Below are 16,521 nucleotides of genomic sequence, written 5' to 3' on the forward strand. Positions count from 1 at the left end.
CTATGGGACAGAGGTTCAGGGCCGAAGGGGTAGAGGAAGACCTAGGAAAACTTTGGAAGAGACTCTAAGAAAAGACTTAGAGTACTTGGATCTAACGAAGGACATGACACAGGATCGAGCACAATGGCGTTCTAAGATTCATATAGCCGATCCCACTCAGTGACTTGGACTTTCCAAGTCTCCAACCGAGAAGTTTTCCTCACTCGGGAAATTAAGGGAACACTACCCTAACCTACATGCTCCACTCAGAAAGCTTCAACATACAAGCTTCAACAAAAGAAAATTCAAAGAACTTAGCAAAGAAGGCTTTGGTGTATTTAACACAATACGTTGAAATGAAGGAAAACTTATTTATTGATATCCTCGATAAGCTACAAATATGTACATATACATGAGTCAAAATAAACACACAAGAGGGAGCCTTCACAAAGGTTGCTTAGGAGAAGTCTCAGCAGTCGGTAGAGCCCCAGAAAGAGAAGGCACCGGAGGGGGATCATTTGGAGCCTCAGTACTGGACAGAACCCTAGAAGGAGGAGGCATCAGAGGTTGATCATTTGGAGCTTCATTACGCGGTACAGCCCCAGAAGACGAAGGCAATAAATGCCTTTGGAACAAACCCACAAATCTCTGATGATCAAGTAAAACCTGACCATCAGTTTCCTTCATCTGGTCAAGCTTCCTCTTCATGTTTGTAGCATAGTCATGTGCGAGCCGGTGCAACTGTTTATTCTCATGCTTGAGCCCTCTAATCTCCTGTTTGAGACTCATCACTTCAGCCGCCAATGATTCAACTTGGCGGGTTCGAGCAAATAGGCGTTGGGCCATATTAGACACAGAACCTGCACACTGAACACTGAGAGCCAGCGAATCCTTAACAGCTAACTCATCAGACCGTTTGGAAAGTAGTCTGTTATCTTTGGGAGTGAGAAGGTTCCTGGCCACCACCGCAGCGGTCATATCATTCTTCATCACGGAATCCCCAACGGTAAGAGGACCAGTTGGGGAGACGAAGGATGGGCGCCATATGTTGTCTGGAGAAGGCGGGGCTGCCTCTTCAACAAGGTTCAAGTCAAAACGACGGTCGGAGGGGCCAGACATTTTCAAAGGTGTTGAAGAGAGAAGAGGTCGGACAAATCAAGATCTTAGAAGTGCAAGAATGAAGCTTCTACTGGTGGAGATTCAAGTGTGCTTTGGAACTTAATGCCAGCCCTTTAAAAATCTGCACTCGACGGAGCTTCAGAAATCGAAGAGGCGCCTGCTCAGAAATCGAAGAGGCGTTTGCTTTCTCAAAAGTTGGGCTGCTTAGAGATCACGAGGGTTGATCTCAGAAATCGAAGAGGCGTTTGCTTTCTCAAAAGTTGGGCTGCTCAAAGACCACGAAGGCCGATCTCAGAAATCGAAGAGGCGTTCGCTTTCTCAAAAGCTGGGCTCCCCAGAGACCACGAGGGCCGATCTCAGAAATCGAAGAGGCACCTACTTTTCCAGCCTTGTCAGCACCTGTCACACGCACACTCAGCTTTGCGGAAATTATGGGCATTCTGTCAAAGACTTCTGGGGAAGTAGTCCCACACGCAACAATAGCTCATGGGTACCACAGATAACTTTGCCAAAGTTCTCTGCCAAAGTTGAGCACGTGAAGCTTGCAGCTCCCACTACACCGCTCTGACCAAGAAGGGTAAAAGAATAGCAAAGAAACAGCACTAACAAAGTTTAGACCCATAAATTTTGAAGGTCTAGCTACCATATTATTACCCACAAGGGTAAAGGAACAGTACCACTGTTGGATAATTGGAAAGTCCCTGTGTGTCAACCTCTGTGCTTCGTGGCAAGGTAGACTAGCAAACATGCCCAACCTTTACTCACATTCGAGAAAACACTCCCAACAAGATTGCTTGCTCCAAAATCGAAGAGGCATCGCCCTCCGAATCTCGAGAGCCACTCTCCCAACATGATTACTTTCTCAAAAATCGAAGAGACACTGCTCCCCGAATCTCAAGAGCCAGACCCCCAGCATGATTGCTTTCTCAAAAATCGATGAGGCATCGTTCTCCGAATCAATTGAAGAGGCGCTCGCTTTCTCAAAAGCTGGGCTGCTCAGAGACCACGAGGGCCGATCTCAGAAATCGAAGAGGCACCTACTTTTCTAGCCTTGTCAGCACCTGTCACACGCACACTCAGCTTTGCAGAAATTATGGGCATTTTGTCGAAGACTTCTGGTGAAGTAGAAAGCACATGAATCTTACTGTTCAATCACCCACTTCCCACACGCAACAATAACTCATGGGTACCATAGATAACTTTGCCAAAGTTCTCTGCCAAAGTTGAGCACGTGAAGCTTGCAGCTCCCACTACATCGCTCTGACCAAGAAAGGTAAAAGAATAGCAAAGAAACAGCACTAACAAAGTTTAGACACATAAATTTTGAAGGTCTAGCTACCATATTATTACCCACAAGGGTAAAGGAACAGTACGGATAATTGGAAAGTCCCTGTGTGTCAACCTCTGTGCTTCGTGGCAAGGTAGACTAGCAAACATGCCCAACCTTTACTCACATTCGAGAAAACACTCCCAACAAGATTGCTTGCTCCAAAATCGAAGAGGCACCGTCCTCCGAATCTCGAGAGCCAGACTCCCAACATGACTACTTTCTCAAAATCGAAGAGAGGGTAAAGGAACAGTACCATTGCTGGATAATTGGAAAGTCCCTGTGTGTCAACCTTTGTGCTTCGTGGCAAGGTAGACTAGCAAACATGTCCAACCTTTACTCACATTCGAGACAACACTCCCAACAAGATTGCTTGCTCCAAAATCGAAGAGGCACCGCCCTCCGAATCTTGAGAGCCAGACTCCCAACATGATTACTTCCTCAAAAATCGAAGAGACACTGCTCTCCGAATCTCGAGAGTCAGACCCCCATCATGATTGCTTTCTCAAAAATCGAAGAGGCATCGTTCTCCGAATCTCGAGAGCCAGATACCACAGACCACTTTTTCAAAGTGCTCTGACAGAGTTCAAACATGTGAAACTGGCAGCTCCCACTACCGTGCTATGACCAAGCAGGGTAAAGGAATAGCATTACTACTTGTTGTTAGGGAGACTCCTATATATGTCGACCTCCATCCCCAACGGACAGGCAGACCTGCAAAAATGCTCAACCCTTCATCATATCTGAGAGGGCACTCCCAACGAAGCCTTTCGAAATATTCAGCTTTCTTTCCCCCCGATAATACCTCTGCAAACAAGCTATACTAGAGCAAGAATATCTCATATCATCAGGGTTAAAAGCAAGAGTATCCCATATCATGCTTTTTCCCTGTCTTTTCTTTTGGCCTTGTTTTTACCTGCAAGACAAGGAGAAAGAGAGCAATCAGTCAGCACTTGGAATCAAGCTTCCAGCCAGGAAGTGACTGCCTGGAACCCCTTACCTGATTACTTACCTGGCATTGCTCTCGAGTACTCATCTTCAACATCTTATGTTTCTAGGGAAGATTCCGCATCTGCTTGAGGAACAGATAGGGCAAGTGCGAAGGATACAAGGAAGCATGTGGAGACAAGCGTAACAGCACACGTGCCGATACATCCATTACTCTGTCAAAAGCAAAAGTATCCCATATCAGCAGGGTGGAACGTACTCTAGATTTGATGGACTTGTTTTGACCCTCAAATTCTTCAGTCGGCCTTATACTCTGGAGGAAACCAGAAAACCCTCTAGCTCAGTTCAAGAATAAGCCTGTGGAAAATTACTTCTTCAAAAGCAAAAGTATCTCATATCATCTCTTCTCATTTTTCTTCTCTTTATCCTTCATGCTGCTGCAAGATGGGGAGAAGGTGAACAATCAGTCGGAGCTCTGATTGCTTACCTTGTCTGTCACCTCTTTCAGCAGACCCCCTAGCTCGGCGACTTGGGAGACTCCTACTACATGGTTTGTATCGCGCTTGACCAAGCCTGAAACTACAAGTAAGCTTCAAGTGAAATTGATACATTACCTTGTGCATCTCCACCAGTTAAAGATACCACCCCTGATGGAGGAAGAGTACTTCCAGAGAAGATGCCACATCTACCTATGAGACAGATAAGGCAAGTCAAGACGACACCACACTCCGATACTTAGAAGTTTCGTGATTACGAGATCATTCTCCCACAATATTTCCTAATGTCATTTGTACTAAATCATTCACTTGTACTCACTAAAGGAGAGCTTGAACCTATGTACTTGTGTAAACCCTTCACAATTAATGAGAACTCTTCTATTCCGTGGACGTAGCCAATCTGGGTGAACCACGTACATCTTGTGTTTGCTTTCCTATCTCTATCCATTTATATACTTATCCACACTAATGACCGGAGCAATCTAGCGAAGATCACAAAAAGCGACCGTTTTCGCTACCTAGGATCTATCTTGCAAGAGAACGGAGAATTAGATGGAGATCTCAACCATAGAATACGAGCTGGATGGAAAGAGTGCATCCGGCGTGTTGTGTGACCGTCGTAGGCCACTGAAGCTCAAGGGAAAATTTTATAGGACGGCAATAAGGCCAACGATGTTGTATGGCACAGAATGTTGGGTGGTGAAGCATCAACACGTACACAAAATGGGTGTAGCGGAGATGAGGATGCTTCGTGGGATGTGTGGGCACACGAGAAAGGATAAGATTGGGAATGAGGATATCCGAGGTAAAGTAGGAGTAGCCGAAATTGTAGGAAAGATGAGAGAAAATCGGCTCCGGTGATTTGGACATGTGCAAAGAAGGCCGACTGACGCTCCGGTTCGAAGATGTGACTACGGGACAGAGGTTCAGGGCCGAAGGGGTAGAGGAAGACCTAGGAAAACTTTGGAAGAGACTCTAAGAAAAGACTTAGAGTACTTGGATCTAACGGAGGACATGACACAAAACCGAGCGCAATGGCGTTCTAGGATTCATATAGCCGACCCCACTTAGTGGGAAAAGGCTTTGTTGTTGTTGTTGTTGTTGTTGTTGGGAGTAATCTTTTGCTGGCCAATTGACACACGAACATCCATAAATATATACTATTAAATTGAGTCATGTCTAAATGTGCAGTCTAGATTGATAGAATGACTACCCATCATGCAGTTCGGTTTTTTACCCTCTCTAATAAAATTTGTTTCGCTGATCTTTGTTTGGTGCAAACAAGGACACTAAGTTTTGCCGGTGTTAGTCCAATCGGGCCATTCATATTTTTTGCTCATTGCAGTTCGGCCATTGAATAATCACATATTTTTGTCATGTTGAATGTTCAAACTATGGCGCTTGGTTGTGAGATTTTTACTTTGCCCTGGCATGGTGTGTTAATTAATGTCTATGTTTATGATATAAAGGTAAATCAAGTTTTAAAGATAACAAATAGGCTATAATACACTTGGCCATAACTAGCGCTTTATAATGTATAAAGTCTAAACAATACCAACATAATAAAAGCCTTGCCTAGTTGTTGTCTTATTTCTTGGTCAGACAAGTGAGCTACCAAAGTACAAATTTGCCTTAAAAAGTTTTTCCTAATCACTTTCATTTGCTTCAAACTCATCACTTGATCCACTAACTGAAGGGTCATCTCCTGATCCACCACCTTTGGAGGAGTTCCAGTAATACACACTATTAACTTCCACACATGCAATGCATGGGAGGATTTGTTTTTTATTAAATTTTTATGGGATTTAGAGAGTTGTTGTAGTAAATACTAAAGAGAAAAGGTAGGGAGTGGGAGAGAGAGTGGGGTAAAATTAAAATGAAATTACTATAAACAATATTTATTTCAGTTGAACTGAAATATAAGAGAGAGACGGTAATTAAATTGCTTCCAGATCCCAACCATCATGTATCGTCCATTCTCATGAGCATCTAAGCAATAATTTATTTCAGATGAACTGAACTACCTTTATCTCACATGTATTTGGAGTTAGGTCGACAATCCATTTAATTCCAACTAGGATCACCAACACAAAATTGACAACACTTTTGGGTTTAAGGTGTTAAGGTAGAGCTCAATATTACAATTTACAAAAACCTTTAAAATCCTATGAATCAAAATCGTCAGTTTTACTGGATGACAATATTAAAATAAAAAACTGGTCAGATCACAGAACTAAAAGGATTGGCATCTCAACTGTAGCATGTAATAACCGTAAGGTCCAGCATTAATCACTGAAAAATGATTTTTCGTAAGTAGGAAGGTCTAATATTTGTGATCATAAGGATGGTCTAGCTACAGAAACATTGACAACAATAAAAATCAAAATTGGGCCACTGCAAGATCTGCACTGTGCTCAGCAACTCTACGCTCATTTTCACTAACCTGACTCCTCCGATAATGATGACCAATCTTAATTATTTTCTCAAAACGTGACTTGAGAACATCCTCTTCCATGGGCTCTTGCAAGCGTTGAAATAATTCCCTGGCACTGCCCTGCATGAAATACAGAAACACCAACCAACAAAAGTAAGTCGAAATACACTGATAGATGTACGTTTTTCGTGCTGAAGATGAAACAATGCGAGGTCAACTTAATAGTTTAAAAGAAGCACTTTAAAGGACACACTCTTGCCTTCGGAATGCCCGGTAATGGAGAAGGATAAGGCTGAGAAGATCCCGAATCTTCAGCACTATCAGCCCCATCACCAGAATTCATATCCATTAATATTTTGTGACGCTCCTTGCACTCTTTAGGCTTGCGAAAAATACACTGCATGGTACAAAGTCATAAGAGCAACACCCAAGACATACACTAGGAAAACCAACACTTCAAATGCACATAGATCATCCTCACCATAGGCAATAAGCATAAGGTGCACCAGCAATAACACTAACCTTCAAGTGCAGTGTGCTGTTGATTGCATCACTTATGAGTTCCCAATTTGGGCCCATATCATGTACAAGAACAACAAGTGCCTAAGGTAACAAAAACAGTAAATCTTGTTCAGTTATTGGCAAGTCTACAACATCTGAAGAGAGAACAATTTGATAAAATTAATAATGACATATTAACCTGATCTTCAGAATGGGACCATGGACCTCCAGAAGTAGTATCTAGAGATTGCTTTAATATCTTTGGCTTCTTGGCTGTATGCTGCCCATATAAACCTGCAGAGTACAAAGTTTAATACATAAATGAGAGTTCCATAGCATTTCAAATCAAAGGCTACAACAAATATCCAAGTGAAGACAGGTACCAATTGTTCCATTGGACTCAAAATCATCTTGTCTTGTTTCTTCTCCTACTTTTGGTCCCCTCGACATGAACTCATGACCAAAATTGAATTTCTCAGCATCTTCCGCATACAATGGGCATATACCACACCTTTCCACCGTTATACGTAAAACAAAAGTATTGCCGGCTTCAGAATCTTCAGAATCTTCAGAATCTTCAAAACCCACAGGGCAGAAGAAGACAACAGAGGCCTCTTTGGCAAGTTTGTAAACATCAGGGGAGCAGTTTTTTCCTACCTCTTCACTTCTAAAGCCCTCATTCCACACGTGCACGTGATGTTGGTCAACACTCTGGTCGTAGCTTATGCCTGGGATAATGTACTTAAAACTGAACAGTTCATGGCTTTCACCCATGAATTTGACAATGAAATTAGCTCTTACCCTCCAGTCATGCCGCCGCCCTGATACCCCAGAAAGAACAACAGAGAGAGCGAAACCAAATAAACCTGTTCGAAACCAATCTGGACAAAGCTCGATGTCTACTGAAGATCCCTCATTTTGATAGCTGAACCAATTTGGAATTTCTTTTCCTGGACATGCAATCTTAATCTGAGGCCAGGGATTATGAAACCAGGGTTCACGAAACCAGCTAATGTACTTAAATGGCGCAACAGTTGCCATTCGCATAATTGTAATCTGTGCTTCATCCATTATGTTGCTCCTTGAATTATTATCCAATTTTGGGCAATTACTAAAAACTTTGAAACAATTTTTAGGTTTATCCCAACCTTGTGCGAGTGCTGTCCTTGAACTTGACACTATCTTCAGCGACGTGCAGTTTGAAGCTTTAACATTGCATAGCACTGGGAGCTCTGGTATAGATTGAAGCCGCTCACAGCAGTTTAAGTTGAGTATAGACAACCGAGAAGCTTGTTTGATGCTTGCTGGTATTTCCAATATACCGCTGTTGCTGAGATCTAGTTCTTCTAAAGAGATAAAACCAACAGAGCTGGAAGGCAATTTTTCAAGTCTCCCACAGTCATTAAAGTTGAGACGTTTAAGATTGCTTAAACTGTAGATACTTGTTGGGACATCCTTAAGTTGATAGCAGCGTCTAAGGTTTAAATCTTGAAGCCCATTTAGATTCCCAATAGACGAAGGAAGCATTTCGACAGCTGTGTATTCCAAACAAAGAGACACCAAATGTTCCATTGGCATCAAGATTTCAGGGAATATGGAAAATCCACTAACTTGAGGCTCATCTCCTGATCCACCACCTTTGGAATGATCATCTTGTCTTGTTTCTTCTCCTACTTTTGGTCCCCTCGACATGAACACATGACCAAATTTGAATTTCTCAGCATCTTCCGCATACAATGGGCATATACCACAGCTTTCCACCTTCCCAATAGGGGAAACAGAAGCAAAACCTTCATCATCCTCCAGGCAGAAGACAACAGAGGCCTCTTTGGCAAGTTTGTAAACATCAGGGGAGCAGTGTTTTCCTACCTCTTCACTTCTAAAGGCCTCACTCCACACATGCACGTGATGTTGGCCGTCACGGCCGGAGTAGAATCTGCCGCCTGGGATATTGTACTCAGAACTGAACAGTTCATGGCTTTCACCCATGAATTTGACAATGAAATTAGCTCTTACCATCCCTAATTCATACTGAGGCTGTGAATCCCAAGAAAGAACAACAACATAGAGAGCGAAACCAAATAAACCTGTTCGAAACCAATCTGGACAAAGCTCGATGTCTATTGAAGATCCCTCATTTTGATAGCTGAACCAATTTGGAGTTTCTTTTCCTGGACATGCAATGGTAATCTGAGGCCAGGGATTAGGAAGCCAGTAACGGTCCTTTAATGGCGCAACAGTTGCCATTCGCATAATTGTAATCTGTGCTTCATCCATTATGTTGCTCCTTGAATTATTATTCAATCTTGGGCAATGAAGAAAAACTCTGCAACAATAAATAGGTTTATCCCAACCTTGTGTGAGTGCTGTCCTTGAACTTGACACTTTCTTCAGCGACGTGCATCCTTGAGCATTAACATTACATAGCACTGGGAGCTCTGGTATAGATTGAAGCCGCTTGCAGCCCTTTAAGTTGAGTGTAGACAACCGAGAAGCTTGTTTGATGCTTGCTGGTATTTCCAATATACCGCTCCACCCGAGATCTAGTTCTTCTAAAGAGAGAAAACCAACAGAGCTCGAAGGCAATTTTTCAAGTCTCCCACATTGAACAGAGCTGGAGCTGAGTTCTAGTTCTTCTAACGAGAGAAAACCGGCAGAGCTGGAAGGCAATTTTTCAAGTCTCAAACACCGATGAAAGTGGAGACGTTTAAGATTGGTTAAACTGTAGATACTTGTTGGGACATCCTTAAGTTGATAGCAGCCACTAAGGTTTAAATCTTGAAGCCTATTTAGATTTCCAATAGACGAAGGAAGCATTTCGACAGCTGTCCCTTGCAAAGAAAGAGACACCAAATGTTCCATTGGCTTCAAGATTTCAGGGAATTTGGAAAATCTAGAGCACCTGTGGAGATCAAGACTCTCAAGATATTTCAACTCACAGATTAATGAGGTAGCTCTGTAACTGCTGTTTGGCTTAAACTTAAGGACTTCAAATGTTCCATTGACTTCAAGATTTCAGGGAATTTGGAAAATCCAAATCTAGAGCACCCGTGGAGATCAAGACTCTCAAGATATTTCAACTCACAGATTGATGAGGGTAGCTCTGTAACTGCTGTTTGGCTTAAACTTAAGGACTTCAAATGTTCCATTGGCTTCAAGATTTCAGGGAATTTGGAAAATCTAGAGCACCCGTAGAGATCAAGTCTCTTAAGATATTTCAACTCACAGATTGATGAGGGTAGCTCTGTAACTGCTGTTTGGCTTAAACTTAAGGACTTCAAATGTTCCATTGGCTTCAAGATTTCAGGGAATTTGGAAAATCTAGAGCACCCGTAGAGATCAAGACTCTCAAGATATTTCAACTCACAGATTGATGAGGGTAGCTCTGTAACTGCTGTTTGGCTTAAACTTTAGGACTTCAAATGTTCCATTGGCTTCAAGATTTTAGGGAATTTGGAAAATCTAGAGCACCCGTGGAGATCAAGACTCTCAAGATATTTCAACTCACAGATTGATGAGGGTAGCTCTTTAACTGCTGTTTGGCTTAAACTTAAGGACTTCAAATGTTCCATTGGCTTCAAGATTTCAGGGAATTTGGAAAATCTAGAGCACCCGTGGAGATCAAGACTCTCAAGATATTTCAACTCACAGATTGATGAGGGTAGCTCTTTAACTGCTGTTCGGCTTAAACTTAAGGACTTCAAATGTTCCATTGGCTTCAAGATTTCAAGGAATTTGGAAAATCTAGAGCACCCGTGGAGATCAAGTCTCTCAAGATATTTCAACTCACAGATTGATGAGGGTAGCTCTTTAACTGCTGTTCGGCTTAAACTTAAGGACTTCAAATGTTCCATTGGCTTCAAGATTTCAGGGAATTTGGAAAATCTAGAGCATCCGTGGAGATCAAGTCTCTCAAGATATTTCAACTCACAGATTGATGAGGGTAGCTCTGTAACTGCTGTTCGGCTTAAACTTAAGGACTTCAAATGTTCCATTGGCTTCAAGATTTCAGGGAATTTGGAAAATCTAGAGCACCCGTAGAGATCAAGTCTCTCAAGATATTTCAACTCACAGATTGATGAGGGTAGCTCTTTAACTGCTGTTTCGCTTAAACTTAAGGACTTCAAATGTTCCATTGGCTCCAAAATCTCTGGAAAGTTTTCAAATTTAGAGCAACAACTGAGATTGAGTATCTCGATATTTTTAAACTTACACCAGTTGCTTGGAAATTTCATAAAGACGCATTTATTTAAATTCAAGCAAGAAATATTTTTGTTAGACCAAACTGATTCAGGCAACTCCTTTATACCACTGCGATTTAAATTTAAGTATTGAATATTTCCTGGCATCTTTGGAAGATACTTGAGACTCCGGCAACATTCAAGATCAAGATGAGTAAGCTTGTCGAGATGTTGAAAATACGAAGGAATTTCAACCAAACTTTCACAGCCCTGGAGATTTATCACTTGTAAGTTGAAAAGTATCTGCAACAAATTAAATAGAAATATAGAGAATTAATATAATTTCTACACTTGATTTTATACAAGATTTAAAATAGGCATATAATATAATATACCTGCTCTTCTTTCCAAAGCTTCTTAACTTCACTAGCTTGCATATGAAGCTCAACTAGATTTTTCGGACAAAAATTTGACGGCAAAGATTCCAGTGGATATCCCCGCCACTTAAGATAACGAAGAGAATCGGGAAGGTCTAGAGAAGTGGTGAGTTTGTGGTGAAATTTTCCAGAATCCACAATTAGCATTATTAGGTTAGACATCTTTTTGAAGTCTGCACGTTCTAATGGTCGCTCTTGAAGATCACACCAATTAACCTGTATGGCTTCAACATTTGGAGTTTCCTGAGAATAAGAAGAAAGTTTAAATGTGAATATAAACATATTAAAATGTAACACACATTTGGAACAAAGAGTATTTGCGATGGTAATCATGTACAAGTGTCTTAGTCTAGTCAAATATCCAACATAATTGTATCCTCCTCTACTTGTCTAAATAAACAAACATTTGTTCATATTCCAAACACTTCCTAACACAATAAATATTCAATCAAATTCATCTTTTAACAATCTCACTTCTTTATTATAAATTAGTTTTACTTTGTTGTGTTATCATATCATCTTAAGTCAGTAATTTTTATTTTCTAAAAAAAAAAAATTGAATGCATTTGGCTCTTACCTTGTTACTCCTCAATACACGATTGACATCCTCAACATTGAACAACCTACTCCGTTTACCGGGATCTTTAATATCTTGTTGTTGAACAATTTTCCTTCCCATTTCTTGTAGCAAATCGTGCATCTCTATGGTTTCCCTTCTCATTACTTGTAGAAAATTGCCCATCTCTATGGTTTCCATTCCCCCTTCTGAATCAATTGATATGAGAGACATCTCAATGAGAATTCTAATTCCAGATGTCGCAAAGAATTCACGAACATCTAACATTCGTTTTACCTCAACCACAGACTTCCCTTTATGAAAACATGCTATATCCAGAAAGATATCTTTGCTGGGAAATCGTTTCAATTTGTTGAATTCATCTTCCCATTCTTCTTTGCTCTTGCAATTGAAGAACAAGGACCCCAGGACTGTAAGAGCTAAAGGAACGCCTTTGGCATAAGCCACCGCCTTTTCTACCAACTCCTTATAATCTATTCTACAAGTACTGTCCTTGAAAGCACGTGAATTGAAGAGCTGAAGAGCGTCATTCGATTTTAATACCTCAACCTCGTAGATATTATCCTTTTCAACAGTTTTCCCAAATGTGCCCCTATCTCTAGTTGTGATAATGATTCTACTTCCAGTGCCAAACTGAAGACGATCGCCAGCTAAACGGTCCATTTGCATTGAACTACTCACATCATCAAGAACAATGAGAACCTTTGTGCGGCTGAGCCTTTCTCGAACACTAATTGATCCTATGGATAGACCTTCTTCCTTTAATATCTCCTTAAGAAGTGTTTTTTCCAAGTGATCTAGTCCATCTGCTTTTTCTGAGTTCTCCCTGACATTCTTAACAAAACAAGAAGCTTCGAATTTAGAAGAGAGTCTGTGAAATACAGTTTCGGCAAGGGTGGTCTTGCCAATACCACCCATGCCCCAAATACCGACAGTGATGCAAGCATCCGATGAATGAATGCCTAATAGTGATTCGACCTGCTCGATGCGGCTTTCAATTCCAAACAAGCCCTTTAAATCGCAGGATGATGCGCGACACAATTTGGTCCAAATATCTTCAACAACTTTCTTAACTAAAACAGCATCCGTCCTGGCATATATATGTAGGAAAGTAATTGTTAGTCTTAAATATTTATACCTTACAAAATCTTAGCACAATAAAATCATCACAAGTTTAAAGAAAATTTATAATTTTATACAAGTTAAAAGAATTAGTTAGTTACCCATATTTTTTTGAATCAAACCCAGATAGATTTGCTGCATTCGTCAAAGCATCCCTCCACTTGCGCACCTTGTTGATACTGTTCTTGAAACGCTGTTCAAGTTCAGCAAATGCAACCTCATAACTCCCCTGTTGTTTTCGTACATCCGATGGAAGGGTGTCGTAAAAAATGGGTATAACCAACCGGCCATGTTTTTCCTTGCATTCTAGGATATGCACAAGCTCATCCAAACACCAGGTCGAGGAAGCATAGTCTTTCGAAAGAACGATCACCGAAAGCTCTGATTCCTTAATTGCTTTCAGAAGGCCAGGTGCGATTTCATCTCCTCTCTTAAGCTCGTCATCAATATAAGTTGTGATTTTGTTCTCAAGTAAGGCAGCGTGGAGGTGGCTGGTGAAAGTACGGCGGGTGTCCTCACCTCTGAAACTAATAAACACATCGTACTTTTTTGTATCATCAGCATCAGCAGGAGCAGCAGTGGATGAAGAAGAAGAAGCGATATCCACAACATCTAGTTTTCAGATGCAGCAAAAAGATGTAGTTGCAGAGAGATTAATTGTTAATTAAAGAGAAATAATATTATGACGTTGCAGGAATTAAGGAGAATTTACTTAGAATTGGCTTTTGACTACATGCACAAAGTTTGACAGAGTGAGAGATGAACGAAAGTAGAAAATGGGGCACATGATAGGCACATATTTTCTTAAAAAAAACTATCATTTAAAGAAAGATATTCATATATTTGCAATCTTAATATGAACAACGTCATCTCAGCATGTAAAGCTACTAGTACTAACCAACATCCGGCACATCAGTAGAATCAGCTACATCAGAATCAGCCGCAGGAGACGAAGAAGAAAATGATCTGCAGCACATGTACAATAGAGTTCCGATGACCTGAGGGGGGGCCAAAAAATTATTTGTCATGTATAAAAACCAATGTTGGAGGAGAGGGGAATTAGACCTCAGACTCTGTCCTCAGATGTAATTCATGTTTATGGAAGAAACTTAGTAGATGCAATTAATTGAACTGTGGCGTCCTATAAAAATAAGGGAACTTTAACGAAAAGCTCCTGGTACTGTTCATTTTAACGAAAAATCACATTTTTACATTAAAAAGTCAATCCTGGTACTATTCATTTTACCACTGAGGCGTCCTTATCGTTAAAACTCAAAATTTTCAAACCATTTTTATTAGTTTTTCTTAAAAATAATGGGGCCTAATATTTAAGTACTCACCCAATGAACAAGTGCTTTTTGTTTTAAAAGTTCAATAAAAATTAATGACATGTACATTATATTATAAAAGAATAAAACATATAAGGTCAGTAATTACTAATGAGTACACAAATATGGGATTAACTTGGCTGCTGAAAATTTCAGCAGCCACCCCTACTTACAACCAATCACGTGGACACGTATCCAAGTTTTGATGTGTCCACACAAAATTGGATGTAAGTAGAAGTGGCTGCTGAAATTTCAACAACCAAATCTTATTCCACAAATATTGTCCTAATAATTGTATTTTGATAATACTTGGATCCTGACCGGTCAGGACCCATTTTTAAGGTAGACCAATAACATTGAAATACTTGGCACATTAAGTAATTTTTTATTATTATTGGCATACTCAAAATACCAAGTGTTTCAATATTATTGGTCCATCTTTTGCTTTCACAGTTTCTTAAAGATAAATACTTAGTCGGTACCCACTATGCTGACCCTTTGATATGGCCCACTGATATTTTACCACGTGTCTTTTAAAAGGAGGATACTACTTGGCTGCTGAATAATTCAACAGCAGCTGCTGCTTACAGCCAATTCCAATCAAAATTCGGACACGTATTCAGTCGAGATTGGCTGCAGCAGCCAAACACTAGCTAATTTGCAAAACAAACACCAACTATTACTTTAAAACCATCGCCAAACACTACCTTTCTTCTTCATTCTTCTGTCTGCCATGGTTGATTAGTCGACGCCGACCACTCCGGTCACTCCTCTAACCTCTCTCCTCCGTCAACCACCCCCACTATCTCCAATCGTCGTCCCACCCAAATCCCACCTCCCTCATCGAGACCAACGCATACTTCCTCTTCCGATTGAAAAGGATAATGAGTTTGAAAAATCGGACTGGTTGGAAAAGGAGATGGGGATGGGCCAGTGAGGTTGGTGGAGCAGCCATGATCGACGACGATCCGCCATGGAACTTGAGAAGGTGGCGAAATAAAAATAATGTTTGGTTATAGGTTTAAAGTGATAGCTCGATGTTTGGGTAGAAAAATAGAAAGAGTCTGGGTGAGAGTTTTATATTACAGGTGTTATAATTTGAGTGGGCCACATCAATAAATTGGGTAATTTCCAGTGAGTACTTAAATATTGTCATTACCTTGAATTGGCTTTTGCCTACATATATTTCATTTATAAAAAAAAAAAAAAAAACTATAATTTAAAGAAAGATATTCATATATTTGCAATCTAAATATGAACAGCGTCATCTCAGCACGTAAAGGAAGACAATTGTTCACGATGTAAACAAAACAAAGTGACATCCGGTGACAGGTCACCCGTGAAGAAATTAACAGCAGACATAACAAAAATTAATTAGCAATTTAAATGCCAGCATAACACAACACCTAAACTTATGTAAAAAGAAATGACAAAAAATACAGAAAGAGCCTTAAACAGTATCAATAAACACTGACTAACCTCTGACAAGTTACCAATTTGACAAGGGCTTGTTTGTTTTCTCCAGCTTCAAAACAATTAGTTTTTTGTATCATCAGCATCAGCAAGAGCAGCAGCGGATGAAGAAGAAGAAGAAGAATCCATATCCATAACCCCTAGTTTTCAGATTCAGCAAGTAGTAGTTGCAGAGAGATTAATTGTGAATTAGAGAGAGAGAGAGAGAGAGAGAGATTGGTTCAGAATTAAGGAGGATCCAATAAAGCAAGAGAGAGAGAGATTGGTTCAGAATTAAGGAGGATCCAATAAAGCAGAAGGACCTGATGAAACAAGAGAAAGAGAGAGGGAGGGAGACTAGATCAGAATTCACTCGAATTGGCTTTTGACTAAAGTTCCAAAGACTCCTACAGGATCAATGAGTGAGAGATGAATAGTTATAAAAGTGTACGAAAGGGCACATGGGATGGGGCCCTCCCTTTACGCTCTTTGCGTGCACGGTTGTAAAGTTCTCCTGTTAGTCAGAGCACCTCCAGCGGGGGAGGTTGCTCGGGGGCTGTGGATCAAACAGTAGCAAATTGTTGGGGGGATGACCTCCAGCGTATGGAAGCCCAAGCAA

The 16,521-nt window shown here is 40.7% G+C and overlaps 2 protein-coding genes and 2 long non-coding RNA genes across 5 annotated transcripts in view; 3 read left to right on the top strand and 1 right to left on the bottom strand.

The window, feature by feature from the left end:
- The window catches only part of LOC126621407 (uncharacterized), a 184,931-nt gene extending 179,733 nt beyond the window's left edge, over positions 1–5,198 (top strand). Inside the window, exon 3 of the transcript XR_007622904.1 lies at positions 5,165–5,198. The gene's annotated coding sequence lies outside the window, so the exon portion shown is untranslated. The remainder of the gene's footprint in view (positions 1–5,164) is intronic.
- Positions 5,199–5,854: 656 nt separating this feature from the next.
- On the bottom strand, positions 5,855–14,115 carry LOC126621356 (disease resistance protein RUN1-like). 2 transcript variants are annotated; one of them, XM_050289794.1, is made up of 11 exons: positions 14,021–14,115; positions 13,224–13,734; positions 12,001–13,090; positions 11,382–11,666; positions 10,889–11,289; positions 9,342–9,755; positions 7,189–8,135; positions 7,005–7,099; positions 6,827–6,907; positions 6,564–6,701; positions 5,855–6,424 (listed from the first exon to the last, which is right to left on the bottom strand). In XM_050289794.1, the coding sequence occupies exons 1-11, from the start codon at positions 14,097–14,099 to the stop codon at positions 6,251–6,253; spliced, it is 4,215 nt and encodes a 1,404-aa protein (XP_050145751.1). In that variant the 5' UTR covers positions 14,100–14,115; the 3' UTR covers positions 5,855–6,250. The 2 variants fall into 2 exon arrangements, with proteins under 2 accessions (XP_050145751.1, XP_050145750.1); XM_050289793.1 differs by having other exon boundaries at positions 9,342–9,707; positions 10,841–11,289.
- LOC126621438 (uncharacterized) lies at positions 8,138–10,268 on the top strand. The gene is made up of 3 exons (XR_007622961.1): positions 8,138–8,284; positions 9,575–9,755; positions 10,043–10,268. It is a non-coding gene; the product is annotated as an uncharacterized LOC126621438 (long non-coding RNA).
- Positions 14,116–16,021: 1,906 nt separating the features above from the next.
- LOC126621453 (uncharacterized) overlaps positions 16,022–16,521 on the top strand; it is a 28,373-nt gene continuing 27,873 nt past the window's right edge. The window contains exon 1 of the long non-coding RNA XR_007622976.1: positions 16,022–16,142. This is a non-coding gene — a long non-coding RNA (uncharacterized LOC126621453). The remainder of the gene's footprint in view (positions 16,143–16,521) is intronic.

This window comes from Malus sylvestris, chromosome 5 (assembly GCF_916048215.2).
Source record: "Malus sylvestris chromosome 5, drMalSylv7.2, whole genome shotgun sequence".
Taxonomy (NCBI): Eukaryota; Viridiplantae; Streptophyta; class Magnoliopsida; order Rosales; family Rosaceae; genus Malus; species Malus sylvestris.

Excerpts from the sequence above, each read along its gene's own strand:
- LOC126621356 (XM_050289794.1), bottom strand. The coding sequence starts at position 14,099 with ATGTGCTGCAGATCATTTTCTTCTTCGTCTCCTGCGGCTGATTCTGAT. Across the intron at positions 13,735-14,020 it reads TACTGATGTGCCGGATGTTG|ATGTTGTGGATATCGCTTCT; the intron begins GTTAGTACTAGT and ends TCTGAAAACTAG. Across the intron at positions 7,100-7,188 it reads TGAGTCCAATGGAACAATTG|GTTTATATGGGCAGCATACA; the intron begins GTACCTGTCTTC and ends TGTACTCTGCAG.